Consider the following 23688-nt stretch of genomic DNA (forward strand, 5'->3'; position numbering starts at 1 on the left):
CTCCCTAAGCGCGGGAACCGCCATCAAGCCGGCTTGCGACGGTGAAGTGCCGACATGGATTCTTACAGTTACATTGTCACAGTCCGTGTGAGTTCTACCTGTCTTTAATTAAGAAGTTGCTGAGTGTACAAAACATATTGGAACATATGTTCAAATAATTGGTAGAGGTGTAGAAAGTAGAAATGGTTTGACTGCAGGATGGATCACCCTGTGAAATAAATACATTAGGAAGGATATTAGCAGAGAACACAATTCTTTGTCTGTTTTCCTCTAACAAAGGAAGTGAAACAGCAGCATGATAGAAACGCCACTAACAAAGCTCGTTCAGAACACCCTCCTGTCTCTGTAAGTTCTGCCCACTTAGATTGTAAGCTCTTTGGGACAGGGACTTCTTTTCCTATTGTTTTATGTCTGTAACGCTTATTCCTATTATCTGTTAGAATATTATGTCACGTGTATTGTAAAGCGCTATATACCTGGATGGCGCTATATATATATATATATATATATATATATATATATATATATATATATATATATATATATATATATATATATATATATATATATAACAGGAACTGTCCATACATATCAAACATTGAATTTAAGTACTACACCATGGAGAAACAATATTAGTCTGCTAAGCAAACCATACTAAATGTTGGTGCTGTGATATTCTGTTAAAAATAATATTGTGTTCTTTTAATTTATTTTTTTCCTTTTATTTTCAGCTTGAGAAAATATTAGACTGGCCACCAAATTACAGATTATGAGCACCACACTGCAGGACAAGAATGCAATATGTTTACTAAAATATGTGAGCAAAATACCTACAAATGACACTCTTGCTGTAACTGTCTACTTGCAGCTATTTTGCTCAGTTTTACTATTAATGGGCAAAACATAGATCCCGTCAAATCTCTACAAAATGCTGCAATAATCTATACAATGGCCCAATGATTGTAAATATCCCTGGTAATACACAGTTCTCTCATATACAAAGCGTCACAGTGCTCCCTTCTTTTGTAGCCCTGGTCCCAGTGGACTGTTAGTCACAATAGCCCTGTTCTCTATGGGCACACTGGTCTTGGACAGGGTTCAAAGGGAGCCTGATAGGGAATACTGTGGGTTTCAACCTGTGATTTTCCTGCAGAATAAATAGTGTGTGTGTGTTCCATAGAATCTGTAGTTGATTGCTCAGCTCTGGGCAGTGGGATAGTGCAGCAGAGGTAGATGCTAGTAGAGTGCTCATCTGTTCACCTCTCTTTAGTTAAAGGATGATGTGTGTGTGCTGAGACCACGGATTCCAGTGTATTCTTCCTGGTAAAACATTTTATAAATAAATAAATGGAGCAGAGGATGACGGCGTTGCTGTGATACTGGGGAAGAGAAGCAGCAGCAGCATGCTGGCTCTCAGTCCTCCCATGCACAGGCTGCAGTCACTGCACAGTGCAGCATAGGCTGCTGTGCCGCCTGCTCCCCGCGAGGTGTGACATGAAGTCACACAGCAGCAGCAGCAGCAGCAGCCTGCCCTGTGCTCACTACAAGCTGCACGGCTAGGAAGGCTTCTCGCCCACAGCATCATGGCTACTGACAGTAAGTGCGACAATGGCTGGCAGGGGAAGGGGAAGGCATAGTCTCAAATCTCTGTCACAGCTGCTCAATACTGTGCAGCAGGTACACACATGTATGGAGATAAATATACGCACTGTGTGTGTGTGTGTGTGTGTGTGTGTGTGTGTGTGTGTGTGTGTGTGTGTGTGTGTGTGTGTGTGTGTGTGTGTGTGTGTGTGTTTGTGTGTATATATATATATATATCCTGCACTTATTTTTCTAACATATAGATACACCCAAATAATATAGATATCAAAATAGCTCCTTTGGTCTCATATATGAATATCCAATGTTTGATGCACGTCCGAGGTCAATATCTATAGAAACAGATTGCAAAGAAAAGACTGTGTGTGTGTGTGTGTGTGTGTGTGTGTGTGTGTGTGTGTGTGTGTGTGTGTGTGTGTGTGTGTGTGTGTGTGTGTGTGTGTGTGTGTGTGTGTATTCATGCATACACGTGTGTGGGTACACATGGATTTACACATCTATAAAAATAGATATATAGAGATGATTGTTTAAAATCCTATTATACAGTAAATCAGGATGTGTGTTCATTTGATGGTGATGCTTCCATTCCTGCTGTATACAGTACCATTGTGCCCCTGCACACCTGCAGCTGGAATGTGTATATTGCAGGGGGATGGGAGGGCCTTTAGGCACATTGGAAGTTGTCTGCATATTTACTGGCTGTCGGGCCTTATCACTTGATGAGAGTTGCACAAAGACATCCTTTTCCCCTCCTATGATCTGTTGACTTTGTGTTTAATATTTGGACAGGCACCTGTGTGATCGCATGCTCACCGCGGACAGCGATATCTCTAGGCCGTGCTATCACAATATTTGTCAAGTGGGTGCAGCAATGTCGTAATATTTAGGATAAGAAGCCGCTTTCTTTGTGAGAAAACAAGGGTGTTGTTTAACCCTTTTAATGCTGTGTGGACTTGCAATGCATTGTTTTGCAGGCCTTCTGATAGCAAAGGGGTGTATAGGCCGCGGTCTGCAGCAAAGTGGACCATAGAGTCGCCATGGCCCATATAGATGCAAGAGCTTCTGGGTTTAACACCTGTGTCATCAGAGACGTTTGTAACTAACGCATCGCTTTGCTACGCTTTGCAGGAACATCTGGCTGCAGGGAAACGGAACAATGTTGTTTAAACCAGGACTGGTCAACCCCAATCCTCAAGGGCCACCAACGGGTCAGGTTTTAAGGACATTCCTGCTTCAGCACAGGTGGCTCATTCAGTTCCAGCTTCAGCACTCTTCGACTGAGCCACTGATTGAGCCAACTGTGCTGAAGCAGGGATATCCTTAAAACCTGACCTGTTGTGGCCCTTGAGGACTGGGGTTGACCACTCCTGGTTTAAATGAACATTTGATTTTATTTAAGTTGGCCTTACATGTTACAAAGTTCCGTATACACTGCTTTTCTGGTAGGGATAATCTGCCTTTGACAATACAAGTCTTACAAGTGGGAGCTGTTGCATCCAATTAGATTTTGTATATCACGTGGGGCCTGTGTTAGTTTGTCTTGTCCTTAATAAAAAACAGAGTGAAAGTGTAGTTCTTTGTGCCTGTATCTATCTCTGGAGGGAGGTATTTAGACGCAGAACGTGCATATTGGGAGCACACACAACTAGTTATTCCATTTCAAATATTTTACTGGTTGTAAAACAGCATCCAGGTGGATGAGAGTAAATCCTGTAATCTTTTGTTATAATAAAAGTGAATAGTGTAAACTGGCAAAAAATGTAACGGGCCCAACTGGAGGTCTCTACCAGAGTTATTCAACTAGTTTCCCTATTGGGGCAGATCAGAAAACATTTAGAAGTAGAAGGGTCTCAAATTTATTGCTACACTATACAGGCATACCCCACATTAACGTACGCAATGGGACTGGAGCATGTATGTAAAGTGAAAATGTACTTAAAGTGAAGCACTCCCTTTTTCCCACTTTTGATGCATGTACTGTACTGCAATTGTCATATACGTGCATAGCTGATGTAAATAACGCATGTGTAACAGGATCTATAGTCTCCCCGCATGTGCACAGCTTCGGTACAGGTAGGGAATCGGTATTGCTGTTCAGGACGTGCTGACGGGCGCATGCGTGAGCTGCTGTTTGCCTATTGAGCGAAATGTACTTACTCGCGAGTGTACTTAAAGTGAGTGTCCTTAAAGCGGGGTATGCCTGTATGTGTGTGTGTGTGTGTGTGTGTGTGTGTGTGTGTGTGTGTGTCAATTGGAGTGCTACTGAGAGTGGCTAAATGCATATAACAAAAAACAAAGAAGCCCAAAACTACATCCAATATGACAAAAATATACATGCAGCTGGTTGTGACAGGTCCAATGCTATCATTCTTCCTCTAACCATAGAGCTAAATTAGGTAAATAAGAATTTTAATCAGGTAGTGTTAGGACCTGCGATATTTGGTCATGCCTTAAAGTGGCTTGCAGGCTTAAAACACTTTGGCCAAAGGGTTTAACTGAATGACCTTTTTTTCAAGAGATATATAGGTATTTCACTGTATATTTTTGTCATATTGGATGTAGCTTTGGGCTTCTTTGTTTTTTGTTATATCTCAAATTTATTTAACTGAAATGTTTACTACAGATTGAGGCTGGGTCTCTCCTGAGCTGAACCCCATTAATTTCAGCTCCGGGGACCACCTACTTCCAGAGATATTTACCTCCGTAGTGGGTGCCGGTATCTCTGTGGAGTTTAATGTTCCTTGTCACGCTGGCCAATAGGAAGCCGCACCGAATTATGTCACAGCTTCCTATTGGCCCAGGTGATGCGTTAACCGCTGCCATTATGGTAGGCGCACAGTTCCCCGGCTGCATAGATACTGGTGCCCCCTACGGAGGTAAGTATCTCTGGAAGCAGAGGTTCCCCAAGGCTAAAATGAATGCAGTTCAGCTCCAGTGACCCTCTGAGTTCAATCCTGTGATTAAAAAATCAAACAATAAATGAAATCTGTATTGCTGCTTTAATTCACAAGTGCGAAAAACTGCACTTAGCTGCCAAAGAAACTAGTAAGAAATTAGCAGGAGCAGAGTCTAAAAGCCACATCTAGGCTCTTCGCGGGTTGCCATTTGAAGGGTCCGATCCAGGGTGATATAGAGCTCCGTCACAATATGAACTAGAGGAAAGTCCTTTCCAAATCTTAAGAACACATAATGTCCGGAATGCCTTCAATAAATCATATTTCCAATTCAATAATAATAGTATTACTATGTCCGGGAGGATTAAGCGCCTAATGGTACCCACCACAACATGTAATGCCCCTCAGCATGCATATAGGAGAAATACATGAGGGAAGGTAACAATCATAGCTGCGACTGCCTGTTACATTATTTTGGAAGCCCTCTCCAGTTGTGGCAAGTCCGTGGAGCGTGCAATTCGTTGAATAATGGTATCCAGGTAGAATCTGTGTAGAACGAAGCACACCTACAGCAGCACAAGAAACGGAGGATCAAACACTGGTAACGCCCATAAAAATATAGAATTTATTCAGCTCACATGGAGAGCTTTAACAGATAAAAACACCTACACGTTTCGCTTCGTTCTACACAGATTCTACCTGGATGGCCAGTTGTAGGGCCCTGGTCTTTACAATTTTGGGGGATGTTTTCAGGTGTGTGCTGGCTTGCTGACAGAGACATCTGACTTAGGAGATTCATAGAAAGGATATCTCTTACTGGGACATTAGCTCAGGACCACCGGCTTGTACCAGCTTTTAAGAATAACCAAATAATTGGCAAACATTGTATGTGTATAAGGAATATTCATTGAATATCACTAAAGTTTGCTTTGTTTGCAAGTTCCTGATGTCTGTTTAGAAACTCATGCATGATCGACCCTATATATCTATATAAATAAATCAAATGTACAACTGTGATGATGAAGAGAGCCTATTCTGAGTAATCTTCACGTTCTGGATGGTTCGGCCTTGGGCACCACTCACCGTTCTCATTCCTCACCAGTCCCGTGGCTTCCTACCCAGTGTAGTGGGTGAGAGTATAAGTGCATAATTCGGTTGAATTTGTTTTCTTATTAAAGACTTGCTTAAAGCTGCAGACCAAGCAATATCCTACGTGTGTGTGTGTGTGCGTGTGTGTGTGTGTATATATATTATATATATATATATATCGTTTCTGTACTATGAGAAAATACTTGTAACATTTTTTAAACCACTGTGAATGACATTTTTTATGTTTTCTAATGTAACAAGCATTTTTTTTGTTTCTATAGTAACCATTTACAACGTCACATCCCCTTCCTCTTCTGAAACATGCTCTGGCACACCCCTTTTTGAGCCCTGCCCGCTCTCTAGCAGTGCACCAATTGTATCTAGTGACTGCCTGGTCACATGATCTTCCCCACAGAACTTTGCATCTTTGGTCCTCTTCTGCTGCACTGACAGTCATTTAGTGAACCTTCGCTAATCGATCACAGGAGAACGGATCGATCATCCACTTAGCTAATTACTTATCATTGTATGAATTGTATTGATGCACATATTGAAACATTTTTTTATTTTATTTTTTTTTAAATGGCAGCTAGGACTGCTGCTTTAAATGAATGTCGGTGCTTTTAAATGGTTGGTGAAACTTCTTTGGCTATTATTTCACTTTCTTTGTGTGAGCCTGTTCTTTCCCTGCAAGCAATAGATATTTCATGCTATGATTCCTATTGGATGTTTTACTTGTTGTTTTACAGTATGACATTTTTTCTCTACGAAACCTTCATCAAGCCACAGGCTTGGGACTTAATACATAGTATCTTCCTTGTCGGTGTGTGGCATCATGAAATCTTCTGTCGATTGCTCTGCTCTGGATACAATGTACAATGTGCAGACTGTGGCCCTGGGGAAGATTAGGCAGCTAACTGAACTGTGCAGCTTATCTGCAAGATGGAATTTGCAACGAAGAGAAAAGGATGCTGCTAGAAGCACAAGGAGGCCAGTTCTGCACGGCATCTTATTTTTATACAGTCTTTAGCTGCAGTAGTGTTCATTTTGTGAGATGTTACCTGCACCTTCATGATAAACAACATGAACTCACAAAGCTGCCAGCAGGTCCCCTGGGACATGTCCCTAGCAGACAGTGCAGATAGCAGGGATTGACACAAGCAAGCAGCCTGCTAAATGCAAGAGCTTTCTATATTCTCCAAAAGCTAACCAGTTTCTATAATACAATGTGAAGTGCGGCAAAGAAGCCAGCTAATAAATATTCTGGCATTGGCATGTCCAATATTATTATACAGGCATACCCCGGTTTAAGGACACTCACTTTCCGTACACTCGCGAGTAAGTACATATCGCCCAATAGGCAAACGGCAGCTCACGCATGCGCCTGTCAGCACGTCCTGAACAGCAATACCGGCTCCCTACCTGTACCGAAGCTGTGCGCAAGCGGGGAGACTATAGAGCCTGTTACACATGTGTTATTTACATCCATTATGCACGTATATGATATATGACGATTGCAGTACAGTACATGCATCAATAAGTGGGGGAAAAAGGTCGTGCTTCACTTTAAGTACATTTTCGCTTTACATACATGCTCCGGTCCCATTGCGTACGTTAATGCGGGGTATGCCTGTACCAATGGTGATATGAACCCAGAATGGGAAGATGGAGAAATTATTATTTATTTATTTTGGTTTCCATTTGTTGCCAAAGTTCTGCTGACATGATATTGCAAACATTCAGTAAGCGGTAAATTAGCCGGTGAAGAAGAGTGGCGTTCGGGGATTCGGCAAATGAATAGATTGCTGTGACCTTCTGCCTCATTTTGCATGTTGTGTGGTTTTGAATGGACTGAACAAGAACCCAGTTTACATAATAACCAAGCTGCGGAACACATGTGGAAGGCATTCACTAATCCAGGGGTGCTCCACGCCAGTCCTCAAGACCCCCAACAGGTTAGGTTTTATGGATATCCCAGCTTCAGCACAGGTGGCTCAATCAGTGGCTCAGTCTTCGACTGAGCCACTGATTGAGCCACCTGTGCTGAAGCTGGGATATCCTTCAAACCTAATCTTTTGGGGGGTGTTGAGCACCACTGAATAGCCAACACTGTAAGAAAGCTTCTATGTACCAAACTGTTTATGATCAAGAAGCATTTCTCAGTAGATCCACGAAATGAGAAACAACTGTTCATTAGTAACCAGCGCAGGGTGAACGTACAATGTCGCTTTCTTGAGAGAACTCAAATGGATGGATATATATTTTTAATGATGCATTTTCAACCACGTACACAATAATTTACAGAATGTAATGCAGGGGGATTCGAATGCAATGATGGCTACTGTAGCTACACCAAAGTTTGGTCACCAAACTAAAATAAAACATTAGAAGTAAGGAACTTTTACCTAGATGAGTTGTCAGTCCAATTTTTGGGGTAGTTGGTGCATCAATGGAACTGAAATCATTACATTTTATTTCTCTCAAATTGCTGCAAGTTTTCTCAGTACCACAATACGTGTTAAATAAAACTACAGTAAACTTGCAAAGTCAGAGGAACTGACTGCTGTTGATAATCTGGTTGTTGCTTTGTGTGAGGTCTCTTCCTTTAAAGTATTGTCTCGTTTCATGTTTGAACATCCCTAATTATTGTGCAAAAGCTGAAGATAAACAACACCGGAGCAGGTAGGGAGTAGGCTGGGATCGCAACCAAGGAAGTTCATTATGTCATTCTCGTGGAGTGCTTTTATTCTGCATGTTGGTTTATATGTACCTGTTTCTGCAAGGGATGGGATGTATTTCTACTCCAGCTGTGCTAATGTATCGTTCAAGGCAACAAGCTGGCAATTAAAGGCAAATAATGAGGGGAAGAGAAATATTTCTAGAGAACCATCTAGTTGAGAAAAGTCAGGGAGCGCGGTTCACCAGTAGAAACCTGTGGATTGGTTCCAGTGCTTCCGGGTCGACTGGATTTCAGTGAGTGGGCATCTCAGTAGTAAATGAGTGACTGTCCCAGTCTTCCGGAATCCAAAGGAGATGAGTAAAGGTCCCAAGGAGGTCCAGGCAGGAACAGCATGCGATGGTACCATCTAGATAGAAGATACTCTTTGGTTGGTCTTTCATAAGTAAGTTACACATATTCCAGTCAGTCTCACTTCGTACGTGACATTACTGGGAGTCTTTCCTTATGGGTTTCTCAACTCCCCTTCTTCTTAAAAAAATACTCTTAACTGTATTAGAGAACCATAACAAAAATTCATGTAGCTGTTAGAGGCATCAACCCTTCATTCATATTTAACCAATGACACAGTATGAATACAGTTACCTCATAAGTGCCACTTTAGGATATGATATCAGATATCTCACACAATTATCAGTAATGGGTATTGAGCCTTTTCCTGCATTATGAGAAGCAAGCAATGGAGAATTGCTTCTGTGGGGATTAGGCGATAGGTTCATCCCTAATAACTGTATCTCCATTAGTTTGTTCTTAGCATAGTGTAGACCTGGAGTGGCCAGGATATCCCTGCTTCAGCACAGGTGGCTCAATCAGTGGCTCATTCGAAGGCTGCACCACCTCTGCTGCAGCAGGACGTCATGATAATATCATGAGATACTAGCTGAGAGACCCGGCGTTGCCCGGGATGTAAATGCGTAATAGGTAGTATTATTTATAAATCGTGGAACAATAGATGACTATTTGTTGTAAAGGTTGGATAATAATGTTGAAAAGAAAGATGGAATAAAATGTAATACGATGTTGTTTAAAAATGGTTTATTGTAAACACACCACAGTACAATGTATATTTTGGTGACATAACAGATGTAAAAATGTGAGGCGTGTGTCCTGCTAGGGTGTGAGGCGGCGGGTGGCGCGTGGGTTGTGAGTGCTGTCTGTGAGTGGGGGTCCTGCTAGGGTGTGAGGCGGCGGGTGGCGCGTGTGTTGTGAGTGCTGTCTGTGAGTGTGGGTCCTGCTAGGGTGTGAGGCGGCGGGTGGCACGTGGGTTGTGAGTGCTGTCTGTGAGTGGGGGTCCTGCTAGGGTGTGAGGCCGTGGGTCAGTGATGTCGGTGCGTAGGGGCGGGAGGCAGCAGGTGTGTGTGGTGGCAGGTATGTGTCGAGTGTGGCGGGTGTCTGTTGAGTGCGTGCAGCGGCTGTGAGGCGGCGGGTGAAAGGATGAGGCGGGCGGAGTAAGGGTGGGTGAAAGGCAGAGGCGGGTGGGCGCGAAAGCAGAGGCGGGAAGGCAGGGGTGGGTAGGCGGGAAGGCGGGCAGGAAGGCGAAGGGTGGTGGGAAGGGGTGGAGAAGGGGTGGAGGAGTTGGGGGGAAGGGGTTGGGAGGGGGAAGGGGGTGGGAGGGGGGGGAATGGGGTAAGAGGGTGGGAGGGGGGAAGGGGTTGGAAGGAGGGGGGGTAGGGGGTGGGGGATGGGAGGGGAGGAGGGGGGAGGGAAAGGGGCGGAGGGGGGAGGGAAAGGGGCGCGGAGGGGGGGAGGAAAGGGGAGCGGAGGGGGGGAGGAAAGGGGAGCGGAGGGGGGGGGAGGAAAGGGGAGCGGAGGGGGGGGGAGGAAAGGGGAGCGGAGGGGGGGGAGGAAAGGGGAGCGGAGGGGGGGAGGAAAGGGGAGCGGAGTGAGGGAAAGTGGAGGGGGGGGAAAGGGAAATGGGGGAGGAAGGGGAGGGGGGGAAAGGGGAGGGGGGGAGGGGGAGAAAGGGGAGGGGGGAGGGGGAAAGGGGAGGGGAGTGGGGGAGGGGGGTGGAGAGCAGTGGGCATATGTATTGTCATAATTTATGTATGTGCATGCCCGCCCCCCCCTCCGGGCGTCCATCCCCCCGCTGGTTCGGCGGGTGGTCGCTCCCTCGTTTCCCGTGACTCGCCCCCCCCCCCGTTACCCGCGGCTCGCCCCCCCCCCCCCCGCTCCCCGTGACTCGCGCTCCCCCCCCGTTCCCCGTGACTCGCGCTCCCCCCCCCCTTCCTCGTGACTCGCGCTCCCCCCTCCCCCCCGGCGCCCGCTTTCCCCCGATGTGCCGTCCGGCTGAGTGAGGCGTGTGCAGGCGGCGGCAGGAAGCGCCCTGTGTGGGCCTGTGTGGGCCTGAGGCGCGAGGCTCCGCGCCTGAAATAGGAGAGTTACTGGCAGTGGTGTGCCTTACCTGAGGGGGAGGTAGCGCCGGGGAGGTAAGGGAGCGGCTGGGGTAGGAGGGCCGCGCTTCCCCTCCATCTGGAGCCGGTGCAGGGCGGCGCACGTGATGGGGGGGACGGACAGAGGGGGGGGGGACGGACAGAGGGGGGGGACGGACAGAGGGGGGGGGGACGGACAGAGGGGGGGGAGGGGGGTGGTGTGTGTGTGTGTGTGTCCTGTCTGTCTATCTCAGTGTGTGTGTGTGTATCTTTGTGTGTGTCTCAGTGTCCTGCCTGTGTGTGTGTGTGTGTGTGTCCTGTCTGTATATGTGTGTCCTGTCTGTGTATCTCAGTGTGTGTGTGTATCTATGTGTGTCTCAGTGTGTGTGTATCTTTGTGTGTGTCTCAGTGTCCTGCCTGTGTGTGTGTGTGTGTGTTTATCTCTGTGTGAGTGTATGTGTGTGTCCGGCCAATGAGAGGTGTGCGGGGACGGGCCAAGGGAGCAAATGAGATTGCCGCTAGGGACACAGGGAGGGACACAGGGAGACACATACAGACACAGACACATAGAACACTTTCACAAATATATACTGTAGTAGATTATGTATTTTAATCAATCTGGCGCTTTAGGGGTTAATGTAGCTACAATTTGTGTTTCAAAATACAATATACAGTATTGGATTTATGAAAGGGTAAGACTTTTCCTTGGTCTGTGCGGGATATTTTGAAAAGAGCAACCAACAGCTCAGGTTTTCAGGTTATCCCTGCCTCAGCACAGGCAGCTGAGCCACCTGTGCTGAAGCTGGGACTGGTTGAGCCACCTGTGCTGAAGCAGGGATATCCTGAAAACCTGACCTGTTGGTCGCTCTTGAGGACTGAAGTTGCCTACCCCTGCTTTAAAGGCGCACTAACCTTCAGACTGAAAAAATGATGTGTGTTTTCCTGTGGGCAGGAAACGTAACACACGTCTCTTCTGCAGTCTGCTTTGGAGCCGCACAGAATGTGGCTTTAGAAGCGCAGACAGATATGGAACTCCTAGTAAATCTAATTTATTTAATCGTGTTCTGTTTTCAGCTCCCTAGGGGCTAGAATCACAAAGCTCGATTAAACCGGGGCCCGTACGTGATGTTACCTAACACAGGAACGAACATTATGTTCCCTGAATTAACATGGTATCCTCAAAGCTAATTATAAGCAAATCAGCGTCCAAATTACATCTAATTAGCATAGGCTTAAAATCACTTTATTGTAGCATCAGGTAACGTGGCGTCAAGTGCATATTAGCGTTATTCCAACCCCCGAAATAGGTCTTTAACTCAAGTGGAGAAAGAGAGGAGAGGGAAATAAAGCTCTTAGTTAATTCAATTCCAGTCCTCAAGACCCGCCAATAGGTCAGGTTTTCAGGATATCGAAGACTGAGCCTCTGGTTCCACCTGTGCTGAAGTAGGGACTGATTCAGCAACCAATGCTGAAGCAGGGACTGATTGAGCCACCTGTGCTGATGCTGGGATATCCTGAAAACCTGACCTGTTGGTGGCCTTTGAGGACTGAGTTTGAAAACCCTAGTATTCAGGCTTTTGGGAGGGATTGCTTGTACGTATACAGGCAGTCCTCGGTATCCGACGTTCCGCTTACCGACGAACGCGTTTTCCGACACAGCACAATGCAGTTTCCGGACGCATTGTACAACGCCGAATTCACGTATCCGACGGTCACCGCCGCTGATTCACATTGGACCTGCTTTCCGACGGTCCGTTAACCGACGGTGGTTTGCGGGACGCATTCCGTCGGATAACCGAGGACTCATTGTATAGTGTCTTGGCTACAGTGATAAACCCATATTTGAGTTCCCAAAGGTAGTACGTGATAAATATACATATTTGGACATAATACAAATCATGAGTTTTACATTAATAAAATATAAAAGTCAGAGATATCCAAACTCCCCCTTCTCAAGGACAACTACAATGTCTGTAATAACCTGCAGGACCGCACTGACCACTGTCCATCAGTATATTCAAAGCAGAAAAATGGGAAGTCTTGAGTGCTTTTTAAAAAAATTTTTTTTAATAAATCAGTTCTGTTGTATTAGATAATGACTTTTTTTTTAGTTTTTATTCAACTCTTAATGCCATTTTTAATAAGTTTTAAAGCATCCTTTGATTTCTATCACAGATTTTAGCCCATCTCCCCAGCAGTGCAAGATTTTTGCAGCACTTTGCTGGTTGGTATCATTTGTTTGCCAATGCTCCCAGCAGTTTGAATTGTATTTGTAACCATGTATTATTTGTCATATTAATTATGTCCAGGACATACTTGAAAACGAGAGGTAACTCTCAATGTATTACTTCCTGGTAAAACATTTTTTTATAAATAAATACATAAATAATAAATAAACTTTAACAATAGATAATGTTTTCTTGGTAATATAAGGATACATTGTAGCTGCTGAATCACACTAACTGAAGCGGCCATTATGATAGTCACACAATCGGGATTTTGACCGATTCATAACAGGCGCACCAAACGATTGCCAGTTTAGGTAACAGTAAAGAATTATACATTGCCACATGAAAAATTAAAAATAATAAAGAAAAAAAGTTGGAAAGTAGTATTGCTGCTTTAAATTGTCATAGAACATATTTTATAAATCCAAGAAGTGGGATCTAAAAATCAGCCTACAAAAGGGATAGAAAAGCTTGGAAAAGAGCTTTGTCATTTTTTTAAGGCTTTGAAACAACAGTCCAAGCTGCCGTTTTTTAATTTTTTTTAATTATTATTATTATTTTTATTCCTTTATGTACATTGAATATGTGCATCAATACAATCCACACAATAAGTAATTAGCTAAGTTGCCAATCGATCCGTTCTCCTGTGATCAATCAGCAAAGATTCGGCTCGGGGGTTCACTAAATGTCTGTCAGTGTAGCAGAAGAGGACCAAAGATGCATAGTTCTGTGGGGAAGATCATGTGACCAGGCAGTCACTCGATACAATTGGTGCACCGCTAGAGAGAGGGCAGGGCTCCAAAAGGGGTGTGCCAGAGCCTGTTTCAGAAAAGGAAGGGGATGTGAGTTTGTAAATAGTTGCTATAGAAACAAAAAATGCTTGTTACATTATAATACATTACAAATGTAATTCAGAGTTGTTTAAAAAAATAAAATGCTACAAGTATTTCCTCATAGTACAGAACTGATTTATTAAAAAAATACACACGTGGGATATTGCTTGGTCGGCAGCTTCAATGTTTTTCAGGGATCAACAAGGCTCCAGCGAACACAGTCTGATAATCTTTAGCCAGGCTGGGAGCGAGCGTGCTCTCGCTCGAGCGCCCTGCCGTGAGAGCAGGGACGATTTGTGTCCAGCGTAGTTGCGCGTGCAGGGGGAGCATGCCGGTGACGTGAGCGGTTCATCCTCATTGGCTGAACCGCGCACGTGAGACCAGGGCAAGCCGTCTCGCCAAGCAGCTGAGCGCGGAGCGCTCACGGGCAAGTGCGCGCGCTGCTCAAACACATTATCTCAATGTGTTTGATCGTGCTGAGCACGAGCGTGCCTGCGCGCTCGCTCTCAGCCTGGACGAGCCCTTAGGTGAGTCACAGCTCCGTACTCCATGTGCTGTAAAGCTTCCCTGTGCTGGAGAAGATTGGAGTCCAATGTTTTTTGAATGGAGCTGAACTCTTCTCTAGCACTGGAAAACGGTTTCACAGTATAGTGAATTAGGGGCCATAGCTTTGCCAGTAAAACGTTTGAACTCTTCGCCAGCAGAGTCCGCACAGACTGGGAATATTGGTAATGGGGACAAAAATGTGCTGTGATAAACCTGGGTACAGGTACAATTATTATAATTACAATAGCTCAGGGGTGCCAGTCATCACCCCCCCCCCCCCCCCCACACACACACACAGGTTTTCAGGATATTATGCCTGCTTCAGCACAGGTGGCCTCTGATTGAGCCATCTGTGCTGAAGCTGGGATATCCTGAAAACCAGACATGTTGGGGAGGGGGGCTTGAGGACTGGAGTTGAGCTGCTTTATCGGAGTATAAATGCATCAGCTAACTACAAGCCAGTGCGAGTTATATTTGGATTTTACAGCAGATGGCAGTCAGACAGCTATGGCAGTCGAGTTTTTATTTTTCTAATATGCCAAAGCATTTGGAGATCTGGCCTTGACCCCTGTGACTAATGTCACCTATAACTAGTAAGCGGAAGTACAGGCTTGTTACTTAACCTTATCAAAATCTAACCACTACCACACAAATACTCTTATATGTTCGGTGAAAGTGTGTTTTACATGGAGAACTGGGTATGTTTAGTAGAAAATCTTTTTATTTTTTGCACAGTGCAATTTGCTTAAACTATATTAATAACGGTTACACTAACTTACTATTACTATACAATACTATCTCCACTTATTGAGCCATAAATGACGACTTGAAATTGCATGTGTCTATTACATTCTTAGGGCCTCATGCAGAGAGCAGCGCTATGAACAAATTCGCCATTTTCCGACGAAAATCGCGCAAAAAACAGGCGAAAATGGCGAGTTTGGAAAAAAGCGCCATTTTTTTTTTCGTTTTGAAAATCTCGCCGCGCGGCTGGCGAGAACCTACATCTCGCCAGTTTTAAAACTCTCCTAATGCAGAGAGCCGCGATCGCCATCTAGTGGCTGTTCGCGCCAAAAAAATGGCGCGATTTTCAACATTTTTCCTCTCCACCAAGCAGCTGGCGCTCCGCGCCCGGTGGAGGGGAAAAAAAAAAAAAAAAACCATTTTTTCCCCACTAGTTTCAACAGCGCTCATAGCGCTGTTGAAACTCTCCATATGCAGAAAGGCAGTTTTATGCCCTTTCTGCATATGGAGATAAAAACTCTCCAAAAAAGCTAAAAAATTTCCCCCTCTCCAATTCTAAATAGCGCTGCTCTCTGCATGAGGCCCTGAATCAGATACATACAGTGAAACTTCAAAATTATAACCACATAATTGCTATCACCTTATGCCTAAACTGCTTGTTACTTCGGCATTGAATTAGATATATATATTTATTTTATGCATGTTTCCATGGTAACTACTGAAGCGGTTCGGCTAAAATAGTAACAAAGCAGTTGGCATTACACGGATGATGAAAAGATGATGAAACACAATGATAGGTGATACAGACGAATAATTGCTGCTCAATATAGTTGCCAACAGCTCCCACACAGAAGGTGAACAGGTGGTGTTGTGTTTCAAATGAAATGGGTTTGGGAAGAATTATTTAGTGCAGGGGTGACCACCTCCAGTCCTCATGGGCCACCAACAGGTGAGGTTTTCAGGATATCCCTGCTTCAGCACAGGTGGCTCAATCAATCCCAGCTTCAGCACATGTGGCTCAGTCAGTCCCAGCTTCAGCACAGGTGGCTCAGTCTTTGACTGAGCCACTGATTGAGCCACCTGTGCTGAAGCAGGGATATACTGAAAACCTGACCTGTTGGTGGCCACCCGTGATTTAGTTGATGGAATGCATATTTTACTTCAAGTAGTTGTTATTAGACACAATACAGTAGGCCAATATGCTGAGTGCCCGCTAGATGGTGTTACCAACCTGCATACCGTGTTCAAAGTCAAATCATACACTATATAAGTTTGATGTATTCTGGCATATTTCTTCACATTGCAAAACCTGTGAAGTCCTGAACAAAAAAAACAGAAGGATGATCAAAGAAATGAATTGTGCTGGATTTTTATTGTTATAGAACCATATAGCAGGGCGCAAAAGAAGAAAAAACACACTATTAGTATAAACTTAAAAATGATTAATATTTCTAATAAGCATAAGATAAAAATAATACACTTACATAATAAAACAGGATCACAATAAATCCAACCATCTGTAGGTAGGCTTGGGGTGGGTGGTGTAATCAGGCGTAAACTGACACAGTGGCAAGGTGAAAAAAAGCCTCAATGTCCAGTATAATCAGATCTCCCGGCTCAGGAAACAACACCTGCACCCAGCACCCAGCACCCAGCACCCAGCACCCAGCACCCAGCACCCAGCACCCAGCACCCAGCACTTGAAGAAACCCACAAGAAGGAACATCAACAGCTGCCCTGAGAAACGCTGTAACGCTTACTCTCTGCTGCGTGTGACGTCACCTCAACATGTTTCGGGTCATACGACACTTCGTCAGGACGCCTCCTAGCTGCAGAGAGAATTGTATTCACACTTTTGGGACATTACAAGATTTTTGGGACCGTGCGTACTATTTTTATTTTCTTTTGTGGATTTTTATTGTTTTAGGTCAATTTGGTGCCGCTCTTTGCACTAGCGATGCTTTGATAAGACCCAGTTCATATATATATACTAGCTGATATACCCGGCGCTGCCCGGGATTTAATGTTGTGGCCCCCCCTATCTCTCCCTTCCACTGTCTCCCCCCTCGCTTTCTCCCCCGTTCACAGCAATACACCCCCCTTCAAAGCTCCGTCACCCCCCCTGTTCACAGCTCTGGTCCCCCCCCCCCCCAGTTCACATCTCGGATTCCCCCCCCCCTGTTACCAGCTGTGATTCCCCCTGTGTATTTGTCAGCTGACCTGACTGAGGGGGGAAGTGTGTGAGTCAGGACTTTGACTGAGTGGGTGACTTTGACTGAGTGGGTGGGTGAGTCAGTGGGTGGGTGACTGACTGGGTGACTGCGTGGGTGGGAGACTTACCTTGACCGGGTGGGTGGTGGTTCCTGGCGGCAGATGGTTCCCCTCCTGGCCTTGATATCTCTGTGGCATCTGCCTGGGGCAAGAGGTGGGGTCGGGAAGTTGGCGGGGGGGGGGGGGGGGGGCAAGAGTGGCAGGCTGGGGCAGGAGGGCCGTGCTGCGTTTCCCCTCCGTTCCTCATTGGGAGCGAGGGGGGAGGAGCCTGAAGTTGGCAGCTGGGGCAGGAGGGCCGCGCCGCGCTTCCCCTCCGTTCGGGAGCCGGTGCAGGGCGGCGCATGTGAGGGTGAGTGTGATGGGGGAGTGATGGGGGGGGGGGAGCCGGCGGGGAGGTGAGCTGGGTGAAGAGGACAGAGAGAGAGTGTGAGTGTGAGTGTGTGTGTGTGTCAGTCAGTCGGGTGAGGCCGAGGGGGAAGAGAGTGGCAGTTGGGTGACGTCATAGAGCCACCAATCTGATTGGCCAGAGGCTGAGGACCAATCAGATTCACCGCATCTAGCACCAACCATACAAATTTCAAATTTATATATTAAGATATATACTGTATATATATATATATATATATATATATATATATATATATATATATATATACACAGTGTTCGACAAACCTATACATTTGCACGCCCCGGGCGAGTGGATTTAACATCGTGGCGAGCTCCTATTGGCCCAAGCAGCACATGTGTGGTACTAGGTGGCGAGTAGATTTTTTTGTTCGGCGAGTAGATTTTTTGGTGATTTGTCGACCACTGTGTGTGTATATATATATATATATATACATGTAGAGGTATCAGTACCGTGTTAGCCGAGCTTCAATAATCAAAAAATAAATAGATGATACCGTTCTGTGGCTAACGAAATGCTTTTATTTGTGCGAGCTTATATATATATATAATACACACACACATAGTTTGTAGCAACTCTTTGTCTCATGATATACATGCTTAATATTTACAACATGAAAGTGGATAGTGCTGCTCAGTTTACATAATAATGTAAATAATCTAAAAGTCATAAGTATGTATTTCCATTCATGAAATATATAGCATTAATACCCGGTATCACAGCAGTTGTTGAACGGTGTTTTCCAAGCCTGTGTTTTATGTTTCTCATATCGTGACTGACAGAACAATCCTATGTTCTTGTATAAAGAGTTGGGACCCTTCATTTGGTCCTTCAGTCATTTTATACAGGGATTGCACATACTGTAACATGGTCGGTAAACGCAAAAGGGTCAGAACAGCTGTTTCGTTTTTGTTTGTAAAAAGTAGCATCAAAGTAATCATATACAGTAGTCTTGTAGCATGGTTCCTTGTGCCTTTTCTACCTCTTACCAGGTTTTTTCCATTGTAATTGTGTATTCGGTCTTCCAGATGCAAACTTGAAATATGTTTTTAAACTGATATAAATAACAGGCAGACCAATAGCTAAGAAGGATCCAAGCAAATAGGAGTATAAAATAAGGCAGTCTAGAAGTACATATTTAGGGAGCTTATCTTGTATGGATTTGAAGAAAAATGATGTTTGAATCGCTGTTTTGGTCCGAGGGAAGAAACGTTTTAGCTTTGGTTAATCTTATTCCCATGAACATTCTACACAGACTTTATTCTACATTAGTTTATGAGGCTACATATTGCAGGTATTAAAAGTTTGTGTGTAAGAACATTGATCTGTAATTTACTTGTATACCATTTTTGTCTTTTAATTGAAAGGATATTGGACATGCCCAAAGTGACATAACGTTGAATTTTAATGCCTATACAGAGTAAATGAGTACTTCAGTATTAGGTGATACTATTTTTGTTACTTGAGGAAGAGAGAGAACTCTTGAAAGCTTGTCTTAATACAGGGGTGCACAAACTTTTCTGTTTGCGCCCCCCCCGTCAGCTCTCCCCCCTGCTCGCGGCCCCCTTCCCTTACCGGCTCGGAGCTTTGTGGCGTCATACGACGTCATGATGTCGCGTGACGCCGCGTTGGCATGACAACGCATTGCCATTTGACCCCGCGGCGGCATTTGATGCCGCGTTGTCATGGCGTCGCGTCGCCGAAGAGGCAGTTTAGACCAGGTAAGGGAGATTTACAGAGGCCTCCCGCCTCCACCGGCATTTAATTTAAATGCCTTGGGGAAGAGCGCGGGGCCCCTGTAACCACCGCGACCCCCCCAGAAAATGTCCTCCACTTTGCACACCCCTGTCTTAATAAATAAATTGTTATTCCAAATAAAAATGGTATCACCTAATACTGAAACACTCATTTACTCTGCACTATCACAACTGGACTAACACGGCTATTTCTACCTAATGTCTACTCACACAATAAGGATACACCGCCACATTTGATTACATACTGTATTCTTGTTTTGCTGCTCTCTGTTTTATGATACATCCAGTAAAACTCTACTGCTGGATATTTAGATCTAGGGCGGTAAACACGAATTGGCAATGGAAATGTAACGAGAGGCAATCGAACACCATATCGGAAAAATAAAATACATTTCACTGACACCTTAGCAACAGGACCTTGTGCAGGGTTTTGCCTGCAAGGCACTGCTCCCTGATACCATTGGCTGCTATATCATACGTTGAGCGAGAAGTACCATTCAGCCATCTAGAAGGACAGGAAGTTGCCAGGGTAACTGACCACTCAGTAAGCTCCAGGTGAAAGAGATGTTTGATCTGCAAATCAGCAGAGCAAAGGTTTCTCGGAGACATGTTGCCTGGGTTTTTCCAAAGTAACTCTTTGGCGTTCAAATAAAATAATAAAACACTTTAGCTGTGGCTAGGAAACAACCCACTGCTTTATTGATATCATCATCTATGTCTGTGTATGTATGCGATTTCAATATTAGAAAAACCGTCCTACAACACGAGGACATTTGAATATTGGCGCCTGGTCTCATGGCGTTCCGAGGACATTTGAATAATGGCGCCTGGTCTCATGGCGTTCCGAGGACATTTGAATAATGGCGCCTGGTCTCATGGCGTTCCGAGGACATTTGAATAATGGCGCCTGGTCTCATGGCGTTCCGAGGACATTTGAATAATGGCGCCTGGTCTCATGGCGTTCCGAGGACATTTGAATAATGGTGCCTGGTCTCATGGCGTCCCTTGCACTTTCATTGTACGCCTCATCCTGAGCCTTTCTTGAGAGTTCTTTGACTTCTTAATCTGACTGGTTGTTGTCATTATGTAGTAATAAGTAGGGGTGCAAAACTTTCACCCCAAGTTGAACCAGGCGAAAGTCAAAATCTGTGGAAAAAAATAGGGACCTTGTCAAAGTTCGCTAGTGATTTGCCGAGCATTACGTCAACGTGCAGCTTTGTTTGATATAGGCTAATTTGAGAAGTTCTCTAAAATCACTAGATTCACTTATGAAATTATTATAATTTTATTTTTATTACAGGTTTGAAGCAGGGGGTCTCCGGAGCTGAACTGTGTTAATTTCAGCTCTGGGGACCCCCTGCTTCCAGAGATACTTGGGTGCCGGTATCTCTGGAGCCAGATACACGGTGTGCCTAACGAAATGGCGACGTTTAAATGTCCCGCAATAGGAAGCTGTGACATCATCCGGGGCGGCTTCCTATTGGCCCGCGTTACCGGGAAATTTATACTGAAAACAGATACCGGTGCCACCTGTGGATGTAAGTATCTCTGGAAGCAGGTGGTACCGGAGCTGAAATTAACACTGTTCATCGTCACAGACCCGCGGCGTCTGTCCTTTAAGCATTTTCTTTTAAATGGAACCCTTATTGTTGCATTAAAATGGTAGATTCACGTAACGCTGAGACTATAAATAGAGAGGTCACACATAATGTTTCGCCCACGGCCTGGCACACTTTATTAGTGCTTTGGGGCCCGGCCAATGGAATTGGGGGGTGGGAAAGGGGAGGGGGGGTTGGGAAAGGGGAGGGGGGTGGGAAAGGGGAGGGGGGATGGGGACAGTTTGGTACATTTGTAATCTAACGACAAAATATACTAGCCTGTCACTACATTAGCCTGTGTCAGGCAAGACAGAATGAAATTAAGGTAGAAGTGATACTTCATTGGCTTACCCCCCCCCCCCCAACAAGTCAGGCTTTCAGGATATCCCGTCTTCAGCACAGGTGGCTCAATCAGTCCCAGCTTCAGCACAGGTGGCTCAATCAGTCCCAGCTTCAGCACAGGTGGCTCAATCAGTCCCAGCTTCAGCACAGGTGGCTCAATCAGTCCCAGCTTCAGCACAGGTGGCTCAATCAGTGGCTCAATCAAAGACTACATACGACTTTTGTTATTTTTCTGTAAAGCATGTGACATTGTATAATTCTATACACTGAGCAAAAAGAGGAAGAAAAACGGAGGACTAGATCCAAAACTGGCAGAGCCAGAATAAAGTACAAGGATGCGTTCCCATAATAAAAATTAAAGCTTATTTTGATGGATAAAGAACAGAAAACCACACCAACGCGTTTCGGACTATCACAAGTCCTTTCTCAAGGTGAATCTTTTTTTTTTTTAGAGCAGCATACAACGATTTTTCCTATAATTCTATACAACCCAAGGAGATTTTGTTTTATTTATGTATCTGCACATTGTCACTAATTCACTTATTATGTGTTGTGATTGATTTGTTGAATGCTAATTTTTAATAGCCTAGGTGTGCACCATGAATGTACATCCTTTGGATGCGCCACTGGAATATTGCTAGTGGATCTTCTTTATGATAAAGACATCATTTTACATTCTTCCCTAAGCTGGCAATCGTTTGACGCTCCTGTTATAAATCTGTAGAAATGCTGATTGTGTGCCTAACATAATGGCTGCTTCAGTCAGTGTAACTCAACAGCTACAATGTATTTTTAGATTACTAGGGTAACATTATCTATTGTTACAATTTGCAGCTCAAACTTCTGGGAACATTGGAAACAAATTATCACAAACAGGAAAGTGTTACAAAGATCTCGTACTGCTGGGGAGATGGGTTAAAACCTAGAAATCAAAAGATGCTTTAAAACTCATTGTGGGGTTGGTTATACTGGCTATGCAAAAATGAAGCACGGGATAGGTTTTACCATACTTACGTTATGGTGGGTAAAAAAAGTGACAACAATTTGCTATATGATTTGCTATGGACGGTTTTTGTCACTTTTTTTTACCCAGCATAACTTAACTAAGTATGGTAAAACCTATCCCTTGCTTCATTTTTGCATAGCCAGTATAACCAACCCCACACTGATGAGACCCATTAAGGTTGAAACAGTCTGTCTGTGGGTGGGTTTGCTGGCTATGCATCTTAACCCTGGCTGTGCTCAAAGCTGTGACCATGCAGCAAGCTTAAGCCTATAGGGAACCATGTTAAAAATGGTTTTGAAGCAAAAGGTGGCACTGTGTGCTCATTTGCATGTCATTTCCCAGAATCCCTTGCTGCAGTGGAAGTGCTGTGTGCTGGGTGATAATGGTGAAAGGCGGGCTTGCAGACCTGTCTAAGACATGCAAATGAGCATACAGGAATATTTCCATTTGCTATATGCTTTGCTGTGGATGTTTTTTGTCACTTTTTTACCCACCATAACTGAACTAAGTATATAGATATAGATAGATATCTATCTATATCTATATATATATATATATATATATAGATAGATAGATAGATAGATAGATAGATAGATAGATAGTCATATGACAAATCTCCCTGAGGACGGTCCCGTTTGGTGGACCGAAACGTTGGTCTTTGATGTAACCCCTTATTCACTTAATACACCTGTGTTATCAAACTACTCTTGAGTGCTGTCTCTTATTTCCTGACTTCGGAACGCTATCGTATACATATATATATACATATATATATATATATATATATACATATATATATAAAATAAAAAAGGAATAGACGATACCGTTCTGTGGCTAACAAAATGCTTTCATTTGTGCGAGCTTTCGAGATACACTGATCTCTTCTTCCGGCGATGTTACAAATGGATAAAGCAAGAAAGGTTTTTACTTACATTCCAGGATGCACTGTTTTTATCTGTGACTGAAGCATATCCCTCCCCCCTGTGCAGTATGCGATTTATGGTCCCTGAATGTTAATATCTATATAGCGACCTCATCTTGGGAGAAGGAGTGTCTCTGTGAGTAAAGACACTGGGGGGCCTGGTTCAATTCACAGTGTCGGCTCCTTGTGACCTTGGGCAAGTCACTTTATCTCCCTGTGCCTCAGGCACCAAAAACATAGATTGTAAGCTCCACGGGGCAGGGACCTCAGCCTGCAAAAATGTCTCTGTAAAGCGCTGCGTAAAACTAGCAGCGCTATACCCGAACATGCTATTATTACTACTATTA

The 23688-nt window shown here is 44.4% G+C and overlaps 1 protein-coding gene across 1 annotated transcript in view; it reads left to right on the forward strand.

Annotated features, from left to right (window-relative positions):
- The first annotated feature begins 1227 nt into the window (after positions 1–1227).
- Positions 1228–23688, forward strand: part of SYT16 (synaptotagmin 16) — a 64642-nt gene continuing 42181 nt past the window's right edge. Inside the window, exon 1 of the mRNA XM_075614855.1 lies at positions 1228–1596. Within this exon, the coding sequence (XP_075470970.1) occupies positions 1584–1596 (13 nt within the window). The 5' untranslated portion in view covers positions 1228–1583. The remainder of the gene's footprint in view (positions 1597–23688) is intronic.

This window comes from Ascaphus truei, chromosome 9, assembly GCF_040206685.1.
Source record: "Ascaphus truei isolate aAscTru1 chromosome 9, aAscTru1.hap1, whole genome shotgun sequence".
In the NCBI taxonomy this organism is placed as follows: Eukaryota; Metazoa; Chordata; class Amphibia; order Anura; family Ascaphidae; genus Ascaphus; species Ascaphus truei.